Source organism: Hyla sarda, chromosome 9 (assembly GCF_029499605.1).
Source record: "Hyla sarda isolate aHylSar1 chromosome 9, aHylSar1.hap1, whole genome shotgun sequence".
NCBI classification, from domain to species: domain Eukaryota; kingdom Metazoa; phylum Chordata; class Amphibia; order Anura; family Hylidae; genus Hyla; species Hyla sarda.
In genome coordinates this window covers 1,750,285-1,769,613 of record NC_079197.1, presented here as the reverse complement: position 1 = coordinate 1,769,613, position 19,329 = coordinate 1,750,285, and the positions used below count along the sequence as shown (strand labels likewise).

The 19,329-nt window shown below is 43.8% G+C and overlaps 1 protein-coding gene across 16 annotated transcripts in view; it reads left to right on the top strand.

Moving 5' to 3' along the window:
- The window catches only part of COL5A1 (collagen type V alpha 1 chain), a 387,668-nt gene extending 368,919 nt beyond the window's left edge, over window positions 1-18,749 (top strand). For all 16 annotated transcript variants that reach the window (XM_056537902.1, XM_056537901.1, XM_056537900.1 and 13 more), the window contains 3 exons: window positions 2,778-2,846; window positions 11,603-11,836; window positions 16,419-18,749. In XM_056537902.1, the coding sequence (XP_056393877.1) occupies window positions 2,778-2,846; window positions 11,603-11,836; window positions 16,419-16,565 (450 nt within the window). In that variant the 3' untranslated portion in view covers window positions 16,566-18,749. The remainder of the gene's footprint in view (window positions 1-2,777; window positions 2,847-11,602; window positions 11,837-16,418) is intronic.
- Window positions 18,750-19,329: the final 580 nt, after the last annotated feature.

Below are 19,329 nucleotides of genomic sequence, written 5' to 3'. Positions count from 1 at the left end.
GATATACTGGAAGGATCTATATATACTATTGATATAACCGGTGATATACTGGAAGGATCTATATATACTATTGATATAACCGGTGATATACTGGAAGGATCTATATATACTATTGATATAACCGGTGATATACTGGAAGGATCTATATATACTATTGATATAACCGGTGATATACTGGAAGGATCTATATACTATTGATATAACCGGTGATATACTGGTACGATCTATATACTATTGATATAACCGGTGAGAGAAGTTTGGTTGAACTTTTTGAAGACTGTGAACGACCCTGTTCTGCTGCGGGCGATATATATTGATAAGGCAGAGCAATGTCAGATGTAAGAATTACAGCAGAATTAGGATTTTCTTTCATGTCAGTTCCTGACTATTGAAGGGATTTCTATGGCTAAGAACTGAGGCTTTTACCCTCCAGGGGAGATGTATCTGTATTTAAGCCCCTGTCAGCGTTCACCTCTCAATTCTTCTTTATCCAATCCTTGTGCTGACTCTTCAATTCACCAGTTTAGGCTCCGCTCGTATCCACCTCGCCGGCTCCGACACACATTCAGTCATTTCTGATGGGAAAACAATAGACACCTCAGCAGAACCTGACAGACTCTTAAGTCATTGAGGTCCATCAGGCGCTGATGGTTTCCATGGGTCCATGTGACAGATCCGGATCGTATGTTATAAACAATCACAACACACATGTGAACGGAGCCTTAAAGGGGTACTCTGGTGGAAAACACATTTTTTCAAATTAACTGGTACCAGAAAGTTAAACAGATTTGTCAATTACTTCTATACAAAAATCTTAATCCTTCCAGTATTTATCAGCTGCTGTATGATCCACAGGAAGTTGTGTAGTTCTTTACAGTCGGACAGAGGTGGCGCAGAGAGAGCACTGTGGTCAATGTCAGGTACTGTCCAGAGTGGGAGCAGATCCACATGGCAAACTTTTCCTGCTCTGGACAGTTCCTGACATGGACAGAGGTGTCAGCAGAGAGCGCTGTGGTCATACTGGAAAGAACTACACAACTTCCTGTGGAACATACAGCAGCTGATAAGTACTGGAAGATTACGAATTTTGAATAGAATTCATTTACAAATATGTAGAACTTTCTGGCACCAGTTGATTTGAAAAAACAGTTTTCCACCGGAGTACCCCTTTAATGTAATCTTAAACAGCCTCCATATATATAGGATCATGACTTTCTTTACAGTTATAGAACCAATCTCCTATAATATAGAAAACTACCTAATACTGTATATTATAGGTATTGTCCATGCTGCACCCTGTACATGAGCTCTGTCTCCACCTATAAAAGTATCGGGAACCTCGGAGGCAGTGGATATATATATATCTGTATACTGTACATATACTGGAGCCTCGGAGGCAGTGGATATATATATATATATATATATATATATATGTCTGTATACTGTACATATACTGGAGCCTCGGAGGCAGTGGATATATATATATATATATATATATATATATATGTCTGTATACTGTACATATACTGGAGCCTCGGAGGCAGTGGATATATATATATATATCTGTATACTGTACATATACTGGAGCCTCGGAGGCAGTGGATATATATATATATCTGTATACTGTACATATACTGGAGCCTCGGAGGCAGTGGATATATATATATATATATCTCTGTATACTGTACATATACTGGAGCCTCGGAGGCAGTGGATATATATATATATATCTGTATACTGTACATATACTGGAGCCTCGGAGGCAGTGGATATATATATATGTCTGTATACTGTACATATACTGGAGCCTCGGAGGCAGTGGATATATATATATGTCTGTATACTGTACATATACTGGAGCCTCGGAGGCAGTGGATATATATATATGTCTGTATACTGTACATATACTGGAGCCTCGGAGGCAGTGGATATATGTCTGTATACTGTATATATACTGGAGCCTCGGAGGCAGTGGATATATATATATATATATATATATGTCTGTATACTGTATATATACTGGAGCCTCGGAGGCAGTGGATATATATATATATGTCTGTATACTGTACATATACTGGAGCCTCGGAGGCAGTGAATATATGTCTGTATACTGTATATATACTGGAGCCTCGGAGGCAGTGGATATATATATATATATATATATATATATATATGTCTGTATACTGTACATATACTGGAGCCTCGGAGGCAGTGGATATATATATATATGTCTGTATACTGTACATATACTGGAGCCTCGGAGGCAGTGAATATATGTCTGTATACTGTATATATACTGGAGCCTCGGAGGCAGTGGATATATATATATATATATATATATATATATATGTCTGTATACTGTACATATACTGGAGCCTCGGAGGCAGTGGATATATGTCTGTATACTGTATATATACTGGAGCCTTAGAGGCAGTGGAGATATGTCTTTATACTGTATATATACTGGAGCCTTAGAGGCAGTGGATATATATCTGTATACTGTATATATACTGGAGCCTTAGAGGCAGTGGATATATGTCTGTATACTGTATATATACTGGAGCCTTAGAGGCAGTGGATATTTATATACAGCATGGACATTGGAGGGTTAATGCTGCTGAATCCTCTTTTAGGCGTCTATAATATACAGTCTTTGTCATCCTTGTGTAGACTTTCCGTCCGCTGTGGTCGTTGTCTCCTGTACAGTAAGGGGCATTAGTCGTCATCCGTCCTTATAACTTTCTGTTTCTTCCTATCCTTTCCATCCTGTACTTCAGGCTAGACTTACGTCCTGGCCCAAAGAGAATCCAGGCTCGTGGTTCAGTGAATTCAAGCGCGGTAAACTGGTAAGATTCAGCCTTTCTCTTTAGTTTCTGTAACTCATGTCATATTTTACAGAGTAAAATGGCTCGTTGGCCCAAAGAGATCCCTGGTACATGGTATAGTCATTACAAGCGCGGGTCTATGGTAAGTAGCTAACCCGGCCTCAGTCTAAACCTGAGCACAGATTCTGCTTCGGTTATGGCCAAACCACTCTGCATGCGTCACTAACACCAAGAACAAGAAAACTCCATTTAAGGTGGAACCAAGAGGAGAAGGTTGGTTGTTGTGCAATCCTCTAAGTCAGTGCTCCCAAAATCTGGCCCTCCAGGTGCTGCAAAACTACAACTCCTAGTATGCCCGGGCAGCATCTGGAGGGCCACGGATTGTAGACCACATGAGAGCGACACTCAATACTATGAAGAGCGATCAAAGACCATGTGATCACAAGGTTCATGATGGACCCCAGATATAAGTAACGTATATGTAATGTAAGGAGCCTTAATTGCAGACATTAAAGGAACCTGTCATGTGATTTTACCAACACGTGGCAAGTCATTATGTATGGTAAAATCGTCTCCCCCGCCAGCACTGTAGGTAGTCCCCTTAGCGGGAGCTATACTTACCTAGTCCTGTCTTCTCTGGCTGTAATCCCATCCCCTCTGTGTGATTGACAGCCTGGGCATAACCCAAGTCATCACTCTGCTCCGTCTGCTTAGGGGGCAGAGCAGTAATGCGGGCTGTCAATCATACGGAGGGGGCGTGTTTACAGTGCGAGCAGAGGGGACTATGTAAGTACAGTGATCCCTCAACTTACAATGGCCTCAACATACAATAGTTTCAACATACAATGGTCTTTTCTGGACCATTGTAACTTGAAACCAGACTCAACATACAATGCTATGGAATCTGCAAAACGTGTCAATGGCTGGAAGAACTGACCAATCAGAATGGATATTTCACTGGTAAAACCCCTATATTCCCAAAGTGTATTCACTGACTGGTGTCTGGTAGCGCCCCCTACAGTACAGGGAGGTATTACATGTTCTGTACTCTTTACCTGTATTACTGAAGTGTATGCACTGATTGGTGTCTGGTAGTGCCCCCTACAGTACAGGGAGGTATTACATGTTCTGTACTCTTTACCTGTATTACTGAAGTGTATGCACTGACTGGTGTCTGGTAGCGCCCCCTACAGTACAGCGAGGTATTACATGTTCTGTACTCTTTACCTGTATTACTGAAGTGTATGCACTGACTGGTGTCTGGTAGCGCCCCCTACAGTACAGCGAGGTATTACATGTTCTGTACTCTTTACCTGTCCCAGGGTTACCTGCTCCTTTGGACACCAGGTGAGGGCGGCTCCATTTTCCTTTTTTTAGGACACTGTGTGTTCTGTACAGGACCCTGAAGAAGCTCCTGTCCTCTACATAGACCAGTGTTTCCCAACGAGGTTGCCTCCAGCTGTTGCAAAACTACAACTCCCAGCATGCCCAGACAGCCTTTGGCATTTCCGGGCATGCTGGGAGTTGTAGTTTTGCAACAGCTGGAGGCACCCTGCTTGGGAAACACTGACATAGACAGTGATTACAGCTCCCAGCAGATCTTTCTTACTTTTATATGTAAGGATTTGCTTTATCTATATTAGTTATCTACTTATTTTTATTTAATTCTCACTTTTTCCTATTTTTGGATGACATTTTGGGGCTTCAGAACCAATTACCAGGTTTCCATAGAGTTATGGTCTCAGCATACAATGGTCTTCCTGGAACCAATTAATATTGTAACTTGAGGGAGCACTGTATAACTATCGTCCAGGGGACTACATAGAGGGGCGGGGGGGAGACTTACCAACTTCATATCCTCACCATCCCTGCCGGCAGAAATGGTGAGGAAGAAGATTATACCAAATGTAACTCATTGCCACTTCTTATATATGGTAAAATCACGTGACAGGTTCCTTTTGAAGCTCAGACTGACCCGTCCCATACAGGACTCTAATAGAAATCATCTTAAAGGGGTATTCCAGGAAAAAACTTTTTTATATATATCAACTGGCTCCAGAAAGTTAAACAGATTTGTAAATTACTTCTATTAAAAAAATCTTAATCCTTTCAGTACTTATGAGCTTCTGAAGTTAAGGTTGTTCTTTTCTGTCTAAATCCTCTCTGGTGACACCTGTCTCGGGAAACGCCCAGTTTAGAAGAAGTTTGCTATGGGGATTTGCTTCTAAACTGGGCGGTTCCCGAGACACATGTCATCAGAGAGAACTTAGACAGAAAAGAACAACCTTAACTTCAGAAGCTCATAAGTACTGGAAGGATTAAGATTTTTTAATAGAAGTAATTTACAAATCTGTTTAACTTTCTGGAGCCAGTTGATATATAAAAAAAAGATTTTCCTGGAATACCCCTTTAAAGACCCAAAATAAGCAGGAACAGCCATTACTTGTGGTTATGTCCACCTTAAAGACACTCTGTTTCCTCAGGGAATGCATGGTGTTCGGCGCGGCTGCCAGGCTCATCCTGTAGTGGTTTCCTATAGGCGATGTCTGTGTGTTGGACGTGTAAGACATCATCTTCGCCCCCTGTTCTGGGTACCTATGATCTCTACATGACGACTTATATAGAATATAGTCCTAGTGAAATGATCAAGTCCACCCAGCTGGTAAAAGATTAGAAAGCCCAGCGCTCTAGATAAATCTACAATGCGGAGAACCTACTGTCATGTTTTACTCCAATCACAACCAGAGCAGCACCTGACATTCTGTGGTCGGCCCCTCCTGCTGCACCGAGGTCAGGGGTTAGAATTTCCTTAGTCTCTCTATGGTAATGTGACCCAACCTTTAACTCTGCTGCTTTTGCCCAAGGATGAGGGAAGTCATAGTTACTATTAATACTATAGTTATAAAAATTAACAATAATAAATAATAGAAATGCATTAATAATAATAAGTTAAAGGGGAACTCCCGGGGAAAACTTTTTTTTTTTTTAATCAACCGGTGCAAGAAAGTTAAACAGATTTGTAAATCACTTCTATTAAAAAATCTTAATCCTTCCTGTACTTTTTAGGGGCTGTGTTTCCGCTGATGTCATGACCGCAGTGCTTTCTGCTGACCTCTGCTGTCCATTTTAGAAACTGTCCAGAGCAGCATATGTTTGCTATGGGGATTTTCTCCTGCTCTGGACAGTTCCTAAAATGGACAGCAGAAGTCAGCAGAGAGCACTGTGGTCATGACATCACAAAGAAATGCATTTCTTTTTTTGATTTCTCTTTAGTATACAGCCCCTAAAAAGTACTGGAAGGTTTAAGATTTTTTTTATAGAAGTGATATACAAATCTGTTCTGGCACCAGTTGATTTAAAACAAAAATAAATAAATAAAAAAAAAAGGTTTCCACGGGAGTACCCCTTTAAATGTATTTTTCCTAACTTTTTTTTTTCTTTTTATAGAAATTTAAAGGGAAACCTGATCATACATGAGGCTTTCAAGGCAAACACAGAAATAAATTGTCATACATTAACCCCTTAACGACGCAGGAGGTATATTCACGTCCTGCGCCGGCTCCTGCGATATAACGTGGGGTCACGTGGTGACCCTGTGTCATATCGGGTCGGTCCCAGCAGCTAACAGTAGCCAGGACCTGTGGCTAATACCGGACATCACCTTGACTTGATCGCCATGTCTAAAGTGAAAGTAAAAGCGTTCCCGGCAGCTCAGTTGGGCTGATCGGACCACCGCGGTGAAACAGTGATGTCCCGATGAGCTGTACGGACACCAGGAGGATCCCTACCTGCCTCCTCGTTGTCTGATCGCGCCGAATGACTGCTCCGTGCCTGAGATCCAGGCAGGAGCAGTCAAGTGCCAAAAACACTGATCAATGCCATGCTATGGCATAGCATTGATCAGTGTGGGCAATCAGTGTAATGCCTGTTATAGTCCCCTATGGGGCTATAACATTGCAAAAGAAAAAAGTTCATAAAGATGATTTAACCCCTTCCCTAATAAAAAGTTTGAATCACTCCCTTTTCCGATTTAAAAAAAAAATTTGTGTAAATAAAAATAAATATAAACATATGTCATATTGCCGCAAGTGTAAATGTCCGAACTATAAAAATATTGGTAATTAAACCACGGTCAATGGCGTACACGTAAAAAAAAAATTCCAAATTCCAAAATAGCGTATTTTTGGTCACTTTTTATACCATAAAAAAATGAATAAAAAGAGATAATAAATGAGCTCTCATACATCCCTGTATGCGGAAAAATAAAAAAGTTATAGGGGTCAGAAGAGGAAATTTTTAAACGTATTCATTTTCGTGCATGTAGTTATGATTTTTTTCCAGAAGTGCGACAAAATCACCTATATAAGTAGGGGATCATTTTAATCTTATGGACCTACAGAATAAACATAAGGTGTCATTTTTACCAAAAAATTTACTGCGTAGAAACGGAAGCCCCCAAAATTTACAAAATGGCATTTTTTTTTGTTTCGCCATAAATTTTTGGGTAAAATGACTGATGTCATTACAAAGTAGAATTGGTGGCGCAAAAAAAAAAAAAAAAAAAGCCACCATATGAGTCTGTAGGTGCAAAATTTAAAGGGTTATGATTTTTAAAAGGTGAGGAGGAAAAAACGAAAGTACAAAAACGGAAAAACCCTGAGTCCTTAAAGGGGTTCTCCGGCACTAAGACATCTTATCCCCTATCCGCCGCTGGGGACCCCCGTGATCTTCCACGCCGCACCCCGTTAGAATCAGCCCCCAGTGCGTGTTCGCTCCGGGTCTGATTAATGGCGATCACAGGGACGGAGCATAGTGACGTCACGGCTCCGCCCCCGTGTCTCGTCACGCTCCACCCCCTCAATGCAATTATGGGAGGGGGCGTGACAGCTGTATACATAGGCTTGCATTGAGGGGGCGGAGCCGTGACATCACTATGCTCCGTCCCCGTGATCGCCAGTAATCAGACCCGAAGCGAACACGCTCCGGGGGCTGATTCTAACGGGGTTCGGCGTGGAAGATCACGGGGGTCCCCAGCGGCGGATAGGGGATAAGATGTCTTAGCGCCAGAGTACCCCTTTAAGGGGTTAAAAGGGTTATTCAGGATTAGAAAAACATAGCTGCTTTCTATCACTAAACAGCACCACACCTACCCTCAGGTTGTGTGTGGTATTTCAACTTCAATAGAACTGATCTGCAGTACAACGGACAACCTGAAGACAGGCGTGGCGCTGTTTTGTGTTGTTTTTCTAATCCTTGATAACTCTTTTAATGTATGACAATTCATTTCTGTGTCTGCCAGTGTTTCCCAACCAAGGTGCCGCCAGCTGTTGCAAAACTACAACTCCTAGGATGCCCGGACAGCCAACTGCTGTCCGGGCATCCTAGGAGTTGTAGTTTTGCAACAGCTGGGGGCACCCTGGTTGGGAAACACTGGCAAACACTGGCATCCTTGGACTTGTAGTTTTGCAACAACTGGGGGCACCCTGGTTGGGAAACACTGGCATCCTTGGACTTGTAGTTTTGCAACAGCTGGGGGCACCCTGGTTGGGAAACACTGGCATCCTTGGACTTGTAATTTTGCAACAGCTGGAGAACCCTAGGTTGACAATCATTGCTTATAGCAGTGTTCTTCAACCAGTGTGCCCCCAGCTGTTGCAATACTACAACTCCCATCATGCCTAGACAGCCAAAGACTAAAGCTGGAGGCCGCCTGGTTGGGATTCACTGCTCTAAACTGTTTGGGCGTTAAATCACAGCAGAATTGTGATTGCTGCTCTGGATGTGACTGAAGCAAAATGGATGATATCGCGGAGTATATACTTGCACATAAGTAAAGAGATGTCCCTGATTCTGGAATTTTGCCTCTATAATGGCGGCTGTCCATGTGCTCCGCCCCCTCTAGAGCCAGCCGGATTATGACTACTGACCCCCACCATTTTACATGTGCGCAGTCAGCGGGTGGACTGTCTGTACTTGTTTTCCTCAGAGTGCACGTAGCAGTAAAGCAGCCGGCCCTGCGGTTTAAGGCGGTCGGCCTAGATCGGTAGTCATGGAGAAGCGATGAGCGCCTCTGCTCTCTCCTCTGCTTTCATATCATAGGTACTCGGTTCAGCTCAGGGTGGCTGCTTTGAAGTAGAAAACTTTGCAGCTCTCGCTGGCATCAGTGCCGCTCCGTGTCTTAACTTCACAGCATCTTTCAAGCCGCCTTTTATATTTTGTTATTTTTCTTGTCGATTTCTGTGCTATAGAGCGATTTCTCCTAAGCCCCCACTTTCTGCTTAGGATACAGGAGCTGAATTATCTGCAGGTACAAAAAAAAAACGAAAAAAAAAAAAAAAAAGGTTTAAAGAAGCAGCTACCGACACGTATGTAAAGGGAAATCGGCGGCGGTCAGTGACACAATCTCCTGGTTCTGCACCGCAGCAGGAGCCCCAAACAATCTCTTCACATTGACACCAAGCGCGGTCCAGTAATCGCACGATGAGACGTAGACGAGCGCGCTGCGGACTGATGGGATCGCCCTTTACACGTGTTGTTAGCTGAGTCTGACCTTGCATGCTGCTCTCTCCTGTTCAGTTCTCTTATTTCTCAGGCGGCAGAACGGACCCGCTGCGGTTTGTATTGTTTATTTTTATTGTACATTAGATTACTGGATTGTGTTATGTGACGATGTAACATTTCTCAGTTCTATGAACATATACACAGAGAGGTCCGACCAGGGATAAGGGGTTAACATGATCCACTGTCCAAGTAAGGACCCAAGTAGAGACCAGGATGATCTCCCGATCGCTTAAAGGGTACCTCTCATCCAAAAAACTTTTGATATATTATAGATTAATGTATGTAGAATAACTTCACAATTGCATGTTATTAATATTAATATTCTTCTATTTAATTCTCCACTTCGAAGAAATGACCACTAGGGGTCTCCCTACCAGTCCTGGCAGCAAGCATTTCAGACTCATGCTGGAGTCCTAAACACTACGAGCTGCCAGCCTGCTTTGTTCACAGCCTGTTTGGCTGTGAACAAAGCAGGCTGGCAGCTCTGAGTGTTTAGGACTCCAGCATGAGTCTGAAATGCTTGCTGACGGGACTGATCTGGAAAAATACAATAGAAAGAAGCATATATTTCATTAACATGCTATTGGAAAGTTATTCAACATTCATTAATCTAAAATATATCAAAACGTTTATTTGATGAGAGGTCCCCTTTAAAGAAGTCACCGTCCAGCCACTGACCGTAGAAATGTCCGTCCCTGTGGCCCCTCTACACAACACTATTCTCAAACCCACAACCAGGATGTCTTTAGCTTCCAGCACGCCGCACAGACAAAAGATTTGTAGTTTTGCTACAGCTGAAGGCGCCCTGGTTGGAAAACATTGGTCAAACCAATGACTGGGTATAAGATGGATATTTACCATTAGAGTGATCAGTGGGGGGAGGAATGAACTTCAATGTAATTCTCATCACTACCAGAATGTATCCCCTATATGAGAGGTGGATGTTTATATATAGATATATAATGTCCTATTACTATGTAACAGACCTGCAGGTTTTTAGTGTATAAAGTAAGGGTGGGGCAAAAAGGACTTATGACCCGGAATCCGTACAGACCCCTCCAGCACCAAGAGATCAGATTTTAAACAAATGCAAATTAGGCTTTGGAGCTTGTGGAGACGATGAGATAACAGGAGAAGCGGCCATTACATTGGGGAGGCAGAGATTACAGGGGAGAGGCAGAGATTACAGGGGAGAGGCAGAGATTACAGGGGAGAGGCAGAGATTACAGGGGAGAGGCAGAGATTACAGGGGAGAGGCAGAGATTACAGGGGAGAGGCAGAGATTACAGGGGAGAGGCAGAGATTACAGGGGAGAGGCAGAGATTACAGGGGAGAGGCAGAGGTTACAGGGGAGAGGCAGAGGTTACAGGGGAGAGGCAGAGGTTACAGGGGAGAGGCAGAGATTACAGGGGAGAGGCAGAGATTACAGGGGAGAGGCAGAGATTACAGGGGAGAGGCAGAGATTACAGGGGAGAGGCAGAGATTACAGGGGAGAGGCAGAGATTACAGGGGAGAGGCAGAGATTACAGGGGAGAGGCAGAGATTACAGGGGAGAGGCAGAGGTTACAGGGGAGAGGCAGAGGTTACAGGGGAGAGGCAGAGGTTACATTGGAGAGGCAGAGATTACATTGGAGAGGCAGAGATTACAGGGGAGAGGCAGAGATTACAGGGGAGAGGCAGAGATTACAGGGGAGAGGCAGAGATTACAGTACAGTCTGGTGTCTGTTAATCAAGGGAATAAAGGAGGGACCAGCGCACAGAGGGGAGGGATAACCGGTGGAGGGGCGGAGCTGTGCTGGGCCACAGTAGCCAAGGGGAATGCCCAGTGGGCTCCAAAGTCTAATTTGCATATCTTTTTCAACTCAGCGCTGGGGGGGGTCAATGAACTAATGAGAGGTCTTGTATGAATTCAGGGTCGTACCCTTACTTTATGTCCTATTATAAATCCTTCTCCTCCTCTGCACCTTGGTCTGGGCTCCTAATTCCTCTGGGTTTCTGGAAAGTATTTCTGGCACCAAACATTTTCAGAATCCCATTCACAGAGTAGATTTCATGACCTGCATGTAAACCCTAAATCTTGGTAAACCCTGAAACTTGATGCCCAACAGACTGAGATGGTACAACCTTTACGACCGACTGCCATACTTGGTGAGGACGTTCCCATGAAGTCCCACGTGTTCAGTATTTACCCTGTAGATATGTCTGATTATTTGCAGCTCTCCTATGTGGATGCTGATGGAAACCCTGTCGGTGTGGTACAAATGACGTTCCTGAGGCTTCTCAGCGCTTCCGCCAAACAGAACATCACCTACAACTGCTACCAGTCCGTCGCTTGGCACGACGCCACCACCAACAGCCACGACAAGGCGATCCGCTTCCTGGGATCCAACGATGAAGAGATGTCCCACGACAACAACCCATACATCCAGGCCATCATGGATGGATGCGCAGTAAGTAACTACGTCTTGTCTCATCTGATCTCCACCTGGCAGCGCCATTTACCACAGTGACAGCTGATCAGATTATTACAGGCGCCACCGGCATCATGAAAGACAATTGTTCTAGTCACATGAAAGGCTGTGATGTGGATGCAGCGGGGCTGGCGGGGATACAGCCATCTATTGATCTGCAGGAGAATGTCAGACTGCAGTACACAATACGAGACGAGCGTTATGAAGTCTGACACAAAAAAGAAACCAAATACATTTATCAATAGCGGATGAATGCGGAGACTCCAGACGCGTTATCTCTTTAATATGGATCCTTATTGTAAGTGAGATGGAAGAGACACCAGATCCTCCAGCAGTCACTTCCAGTCATGTCAGGGTAATGGACGAGAAACGCCACAAAACCCTCCTCATAGATCAATGCTGCTTCTTCATGTTCCCTGTACTGCAGTGACTGCTCATTTATAAGACCATTACTGCGTTACTATGTGTCAGTCAGATGCTGTAGAACAAGGTTTCCCAACCAGGGTGCCTCCAACTGTTGCAAAACTACAACTCCCAGCATGCTCGTTGTTGTAGTTCTATAATATACACTATACACTACAGCAGTGGTCCCCAAACTGTAGGCCTTAGGCTTGCTGGGAGTTGTAGTTTTACAGTATACACCATACACTACAGCAGTGGTCCCCAAACTGTAAGCCTTCAGATGTTGCAAAACTACAACTCCCAGCATGCTCGTTGTTGTAGTTCTATAATATACACTACAGAAATGGTCCCCAAACTGTAGGCCTTAGGCTTGCTTGGAGTTGTAGTTTTACAGTATACACTATACGATACAGCAGTGGTCCCCAAACTGTAGGCCTTAGGCTTGCTGGGAGTTGTAGTTTTACAATATACACAATACACTACAGCAGTGGTCCCCAAACTGTAGACCTTCAGATGTTGCAAAACTACAACTCCCAGCATGCCCAGACAGAGAGACCTGCTCTTAATATGAGAGCATATTGTAGCAGACACCTACCTCCGGTATAGAGGGGAACTGCTGGAACCATTGTGCAGGTGGAACCACAACATACAGAATCCCGTGTCACAACATAGAACATTTTTTTATTGCATATGTCTATATGGGAGAGCACAGAAGTTCTCCGACCCTTACAGCAAATAAATGTGAACATATAATCATATAATGGGGTCTGTGGATATGTTAACCCCGTACATTGGAACATTTCCTAAAGCATTCAGCAAACATGCACCAAAAACGTGGTGTGGAAAAAACCTGAGAACAAACCCTCTAAGATATATATATATATATATATATATATATATATATATATATAAAATATTTCCCATGTGACCTAAATAAAATTTGAGCAAATGACAGGAAGCCCCTGAATAGTGGGAAAAGGGTGAAAAGCCTCCTACACTAACCAGTCACTGAATGAGCACAAATATCAAGGGGGTATCCAGGAATTTTTTTATATATATATATATATATATCAACTGGCTCCAGAAAGTTAAACAGATTTGTAAATTACTTCAATTAAAAAATCTTAATCCTTTCAGTATTTATGAGCTGCTGAAGTTGATTTGCTCTTTTCTGTCTAAGTGCTCTCTGATGACACATGTCTCGGGAACTGTCCAGAGGAGAAGCAAATCCCCATAGCAAACCTCTTCTACTCTGTGCAGTTTCCGAGACAGAGATGTCAGCAGAGAGCACTGTTGCCAGACAGAAAAGAACAACTCAACTTCAGCAGCTGATAACTACTGGAAGGATTAAGATTTTTTTTTTAATTGAAGTAATTTACAAATCTGTTTAACTTTCTGGAGCCAGTTGAAAACCAGTTCATCTGCTAACTACACCCCGGAAAGTGCACAACAAGAGACATTACGAATCCCGCGCAGCACGCCATGCAGTTTAGCAGGTACCACACCAATTCATACATTTCCTCCTTTGTGCTCTCCTGAGACTGGAATTATTATTATAAAATTTTTTTTTTGCAAAAGTAATGTATTATATATGTGCGTGTATTATACATCTGTGTGTGTTTTTGAATTTTATATATATATATATATATATATATATATATATATATACAGTGGTCCCTCAACATAATGGTAATCCGTTCCAAATGAACCATCGTTTGTTGAAACCATCGTATGTTGAGGGATCCGTGCAATGTAAAGTATAGGACAGTGGTCTACAACCTGCGGACCTCCAGATGTTGCAAAACTACAACACCCAGCATGCCCGGACAGCCAACGGCTGTCCGGGCATGCTGGGAGTTGTAGTTTTGCAACATCTGGAGGTCCGCAGGTTGAAGACCACTGGTATTGGAGATTATACTCATGTGTCCCCGCCGCTCCGGACCGTCACCGCTGCCCTGGATGTCGCCTTCCATCGTTGTCGCTGCGTCCCCAGGGTGTCCCCGATGCTCCAGCAAGGCCTCTGCTTCCCCGGGATCCTCACTGTCCATCGCCACCATCACGTCGCTACGCACGCCGCTCCTATTGGATGACGGGACGGCGTGTGCAGCGACGTGATGACGACGATGGAGAGCGCTGACGATGCAGGGGATCCTGAAGAGGACGCGCCGGAGCCCCGAGGACAGGTAAGTGATCGTCAGCGGACCACATGGGGCACTGTATGCGGCTATCCGGGGGCAGCTGAAGCAGTCTGCGCTGAGGGATAGCCATTTATGCGATGGCCGCGACATACAAAAGCATCGTATGTTGGTGCTGCCTTCACCATGTGATGGACTCTGAGAGTGATCGTATGCTGAAATGATCGTATGTCGGGGCCATCGTAGGTCGGGGGGGTCACTGTATATATATGGTATGTCGGGGCCATCGTAGGTCGGGGGTCACTGTATATATATGGTATGTCGGGGCCATCGTAGGTCGGGGGTCACTGTATATATATGGTATGTCGGGGCCATCGTAGGTCGGGGGGGTCACTGTATATATATGGTATGTCGGGGCCATCGTAGGTCGGGGGGTCACTGTATATATATGGTATGTCCGGGCCATCGTAGGTCGGGGGGGTCACTGTATATATATATGGTATGTCGGGGCCATCGTAGGTCGGGGGGTCACTGTATATATATGGTATGTCGGGGCCATCGTAGGTCGGGGGGGTCACTGTATATATATGGTATGTCCGGGCCATCGTAGGTCGGGGGGGGTCACTGTATATATATATGGTATGTCGGGGCCATCGTAGGTCGGGGGGTCACTGTATATATATGATATGTCGGGGCCATCGTAGGTCAGGGGGGGGTCACTGTATATATATGGTATGTCGGGGCCATCGTAGGTCAGGGGGGGGTCACTGTATATATATATGGTATGTCGGGGCCATCGTAGGTCGGGGGTCACTGTATATATATGGTATGTCGGGGCCATCGTAGGTCGGGGGGGTCACTGTATATATATGGTATGTCGGGGCCATCGTAGGCCGGGAGGTCACTGTATATATATATATATATATATGGTATGTCGGGGCCATCGTAGGTCGGGAGGTCACTGTATATATATGGTATGTCGGGGCCATCGTAGGTCGGGGTCACTGTATATATATGGTATGTCGGGGCCATCGTAGGTCGGGGGTCACTGTATATATATATGGTATGTCGGGGCCATCGTAGGTCGGGGGGTCACTGTATATATATAGTATGTCGGGGCCATCGTAGGTCGGGGGTCACTGTATATATATGGTATGTCGGGGCCATCGTAGGTCGGGGGTCACTGTATATATATGATATGTCGGGGCCATCGTAGGTCGGGGTGTCACTGTATATATATGGTATGTCGGGGCCATCGTAGGTCGGGGTGTCACTGTATATATATGGTATGTCGGGGCCATCGTAGGTCGGGGGTCACTGTATATATATGGTATGTCGGGGCCATCGTAGGTCGGGGGTCACTGTATATATATGATATGTCGGGGGCCATCGTAGGTCGGGGGTCACTGTATATATATGGTATGTCGGGGCCATCGAAGGTCACTGTATATATATGGTATGTCGGGGCCATCGTAGGTCGGGGGTCACTGTATATATATGGTATGTCGGGGCCATCGTAGGTCGGGGGTCACTGTATATATATGGTATGTCGGGGCCATCATAGGTCGGGGGTCACTGTATATATATGATATGTCGGGGCCATCGTAGGTCGGGGGTCACTGTATATATATGGTATGTCGGGGCCATCGAAGGTCACTGTATATATATGGTATGTCGGGGCCATCGTAGGTCGGGGGGTCACTGTATATATATGGTATGTCGGGGGGTCACTGTATATATATGATATGTCGGGGCCATCGTAGGTCGGGGGGGTCACTGTATATATATGATATGTCGGGGCCATCGTAGGTCGGGAGGTCACTGTATTATATATATATATGGTATGGTGGGGCCCGTGTCTATATACGGTATATATCTATATAAATGTATATATATGGTATGTCGGGGCCATCGTAGGTCGGGGGGTCACTGTATTATATATGTGCGTGTATATTTGTGAAGCCTCTACATACTGTAGCGTTACTAGACGTTTTTATGATGGTGTTTGGTTCTCTCCCCCTCAGGCTAAGAAGGGTTACCAGAAGACCATCCTGGAGCTGAACACTCCCAAAGTGGAACAAGCCCCTATAGTGGATCTAATGTTCAATGACTTTGGGGACCCAACACAAAAATTTGGCTTTGAAGTGGGACCAGTGTGTTTCCTAGGCTAAAAAAAACAAACAAAAACAAAAAAAACTCTTAATTTTTTTTTTTTAAAGATAAATATACGTAAATACACATTTTTTTGAGAAAAAAAGAGGCCAATAGCATAACAGGACGCCAAGTTTTCCAAATGTGCAACCTTCAAACCTCATCGCAGCCTATTACTTGTCTCACATGCACATTCTTCAGCTGGGACAACGATGGCCTGGACCACCAACGTATTAGAAAAAAACCACTCAGTACCCACAAGCCCTGGGATCACATGACCTGAACGGCATCACGTGACGACCATTAGAAGCACATGACTGATTTTCTCCCAGACACACACAATCCGCTCGTACGGTCACAGGTATGGATGGGAAGCAAAGCGCTACATGTGAGGCGCTCGAATAGCGTATTACAGATTGATGCCATTTGGACCACAAAAAACGACCTCCCTCCTCGGTTCTCACTTTCCTAAGCAAACGTCACTTGTCCCTTTGTATTAAAGGTGCTTTATATTTTTGTATGTAATTATTTGTATTGTATATTATTGTTGTTATTTTGTTTTTAAAGGAAAAACAAAAAAAGTTGCCTTACCCTAAAGCTTTAAAATCCTGCATGTGACTTGGTGCCAAGTAAGTCGGTCCAATCTGGCAATATGTGCATTTATTTTTTTCTCTTCTTTTTCTTTTATAAACAAAACAAGTGGTACGCGCCTGTGTTCCTTATTTCCACTTTCGTTGAATACATTTAAAATTAAGGGATCAAATTTAGAGGCCATACATTTTCTTTCCTAAAAATCTAGAGGCCAACGCTTTACACTCTATGCTTGAGTTTCCCAACCAGTATGCCTTAAGTTGCTGCAAAACTACAACTCCCAGCATGCCCGGACAGCCAGTCCGCAGACTCACACACTATAAGCCGCACAGGGCTGCACATGGCTGGTAGTTGTTGTTTTGCAACAGCTGGAGGCACCCTGGTTGGGAAAGCACTGCTCTATGCAATTTACTAAGAAGGTCCTTAGCCAAATAGTCACACACCCCCCCCCCACCCACCCCAAAAAAAAAAAAACCACAAGCTAACCCGCGTCCAACAACTCAGACTGCTAGGTCACACATTTGTATAGAACAGAGATTTCAGAAATATATTTTTTTATATTTTTGTAATTGATCATTGATTATAATAATAATAATCATCCCCAGCTGATAGGAAGACATTTGGGGTATTGTGACGGGGGCTTCCTCTCTGTACAGTATTATCACCTCCTCAGTTTTACCTCCATGTTGCCTCGTCACAGGGTGGGAGTTGCCCTTGAATAAAAATCTTGTCAGAAATAGGTGCTATGTTGTTCAGTTTTTTCTGTGGTGCTATTTTATTTTTTATTATTTTTTATTTTATTTGTTACTTTCTGACAGCGCTCCACTGGGGGGCTCTCCGCCACTATCCCCTGTCAGACGTATCCTGCACTAATCGCTCGCTACGAGATATAATGCATGTTTCTTTTCATGTTTCATTTGATAATGTAGATAATGGAAAACGGTAATGATGATAATAATAATAATAATAATAAAAAAAGGAAAACCAGAAAGACTGAACTCTATTGTGGTAGCTTCCCATGTAGCCTCCTCCATGTCTATGTTATGTAATGATTCCAGGTCTATAGTCACATGCTCATTGTGGTGCTAACTTATCTTGTTTGTTTAAAAACTTTCTTTTTGTATTCTCTTATGTGCCCCCCCCCCCCCTTATGAAGCCAAGGCCGGCGAATGTGCATAACCAAACTGGTGTTTAAACGGTTCCGAGTGCGGAGAGCATCTCCATGACCCGTACTGTACAAGGCCGGAACATCCGTGCACCTCACTGAACTAATAAAGTCAAAGGGACAACAAGCGCCTGAATTTGCCTCTTTTTATGACTTGACAAAAAAATTCAGTTTCTTATCTGCATTTCGAATATCGCTTTGGCCAATTCCACCGGTTATAATATGCAGAATGTAGGGTCCATGTTACAGCTGAAATACCCAGAACACCCGCAGTGTTTACAGTAGTGGGGGTGCAGCCACCATATTACAGCCGTGGGAAACCGGCCCTAAGCAATGTAGCTAGTTATTCTTTACGAGTTTTTGTAGGGTTTGGATGGTCTTATTTTTTGTAAACAAACTAGTCGACCATTTAAGAGGTTTTCTCATGAAGGACTGTTATTTACAATTGATCGCTAACGATCACTATTACCCTAAATTTCCCATCCAATAATCAAATATAACTTTTATTGAGCCATGATTAAAATCCAATTCACAAGTACTCAAGTGATTGTGTAAGAGAACTGTGGCTGCAGTCCACAATTCTCAGTGTGAATTAAAGTTAAAATCAATCACACATTGCCCGCCCGACGTTTCGCCACAAGCTGTGGCTTTCTCAAGGGCTTAGAGGCAAATGGCCTCTAAGGCCATTTGCCTCTAAGCCCTTGAGAAAGCCACAGCTTGTGGCGAAACGTCGGGCGGGCGGGCAATGTGTGATTGATTTTAACTTTAATTCACACTGAGAATTGTGGACTGCAGCCACAGTTCTCTTACACAATGATTGCATGCAACTGCATGTTAGTAACCTATCACTTGAGCACTTGTGAATTGGATTTTAATCATGGCTCAATAAAAGTTATATTTTAATATTGGATGGGAAATTTAGGGTAATAGTGATCGTTAGCGATCAATTGTAAATAACAGTTGGAACTCCACCCTCCATCCATAGGTCCTTTTGTTTGTTAATTCTCATGAAGGACTTTCATCACCTC